The sequence below is a fragment of the Penaeus monodon genome, chromosome 34 (genome assembly GCF_015228065.2).
Source record: "Penaeus monodon isolate SGIC_2016 chromosome 34, NSTDA_Pmon_1, whole genome shotgun sequence".
In the NCBI taxonomy this organism is placed as follows: domain Eukaryota; kingdom Metazoa; phylum Arthropoda; class Malacostraca; order Decapoda; family Penaeidae; genus Penaeus; species Penaeus monodon.
This window is the reverse complement of record NC_051419.1, coordinates 3,882,316-3,883,736: the sequence shown is the minus strand read 5'-3', so window position 1 is coordinate 3,883,736 and position 1,421 is coordinate 3,882,316. Positions and strand designations below refer to the sequence as shown.

General features: G+C 44.5%; 1 protein-coding gene across 1 annotated transcript in view; it reads right to left on the bottom strand.

The window, feature by feature from the left end:
• Positions 1 to 1,421, bottom strand: part of LOC119594532 (protein prune homolog 2-like) — a gene marked incomplete in the record, with an annotated part of 78,042 nt that overhangs the window by 6,075 nt on the left and 70,546 nt on the right. Inside the window, 4 exon segments of the mRNA XM_037943563.1 lie at positions 1 to 116; positions 434 to 622; positions 743 to 905; positions 1,125 to 1,296. Coding sequence (XP_037799491.1) covers positions 1 to 116; positions 434 to 622; positions 743 to 905; positions 1,125 to 1,296 — 640 coding nt within the window.

The following is a 1,421-nucleotide window of genomic DNA, read 5'->3' as shown; positions in this document are numbered from 1 at the left end:
GCTGTGCTGACTGAGTGATGAGATGGAATGCTGATCATCATCTACCGCCACTGTGAGCAGTTCCTCTGTGACTGTGAGGCGCTTCTTACGATTTACTTCTAGACTGGATGGACGTTCTGTTGAAAGATTGGTTTTCAGATGTGGCATCTCTGTTTCTACTGGCAAAGAACCAACGTCTAGCTTCACTGGTTCTTCTCATGATCTTGAAATCAATCTTACTATAAGTATGAAAACATCTATCAATGCATTTCAGCTCTATCTGAAACAAATGGTGCTCCGTCTGTACTTTTAAGCTATTCATGTGTAGTACTTGAGTGTTCTATTGTGCTATAAGGTTCCAATGCACTACTGGTCTTTGATAGCATTACTATTTCTATACATTCTAAAATCAGTTTGACTTTTGAGCAAGGAAGGGCACTAGACAGCCTCCTACCTTTACGGAGGGTGACCTGACCAGTGGGCGGAGACACTACTGCAGTATACATGGACCGGTCTTCTTCAGTAGGAGTGGCAGGGGCTTGTGGGGGCTCCTCCCTCTCTGCCAGTCTGACACCCATTCCAAGGCTGTCGTCACTGGGGTGGACCATGGAGCGAAGGGCGGTTGGGGAACTAGGAAAGTCCACTGAGGGAGAAGCAAAATGGAGCATACAGGATGTACTCTAGCAGGTCAGATTCAACAAAACCAAGCAGAATATTAGCTAATAAGGATGTATGTCTGATCAACAATGTAAAAACTTCATACCTGGTTCTGCCTCATATATCTCTGTGTCTGGAAGTGAAAATTCCAAGTGGGAAAGATTGAATGGTGAAGGTCTATGGCCTCCGGCTGCTTCAGCTGCAGCTCCTCCTCCAGCTGATGGAGGAACATTGCCCTCCACAGCTGCTCCTACTAACCGTCCGTTCTGCTAGCCACAAAAATAACCATCATCATTTCACAAGTCATTAAACATTTCTAATTGCTTCCATACTGACAGAAAAAAAACACACTAGAATTTTTTTACTAAAGGATGAACACACAGTAACTTTTTCTTATACCATTATGGTAACCTAGTTGGCCATCCATCAGAGGGATTACATCTATTACATTCATCCACCACCTTAACGGAAATAACTTCATTCCTCACCTGCATTGGGAACCGAAGGGGGTCGCGGACACTGTGCTCAAAGGAGTAGATGTTGTTGGGAATGTGGTCAGAGAGAGGTGACTGGTTGGCCAAGGTTCCACTGCTGTTGGAAGCTTCAGATACATCCATGCTCTCCTCGCTGGCTGGGTCACCGGTCCCCTCACCCAAAGAGCTGCAGAGGATGCTTCATCTTAGTGGAAGTGCAGTTGTGTAACAGAATATGTCATACTCAAGTGCTAAATATTTTTTTTTTTCAGATTTGACAATAGCATGGCAGGGTTTACATTACTCTATATA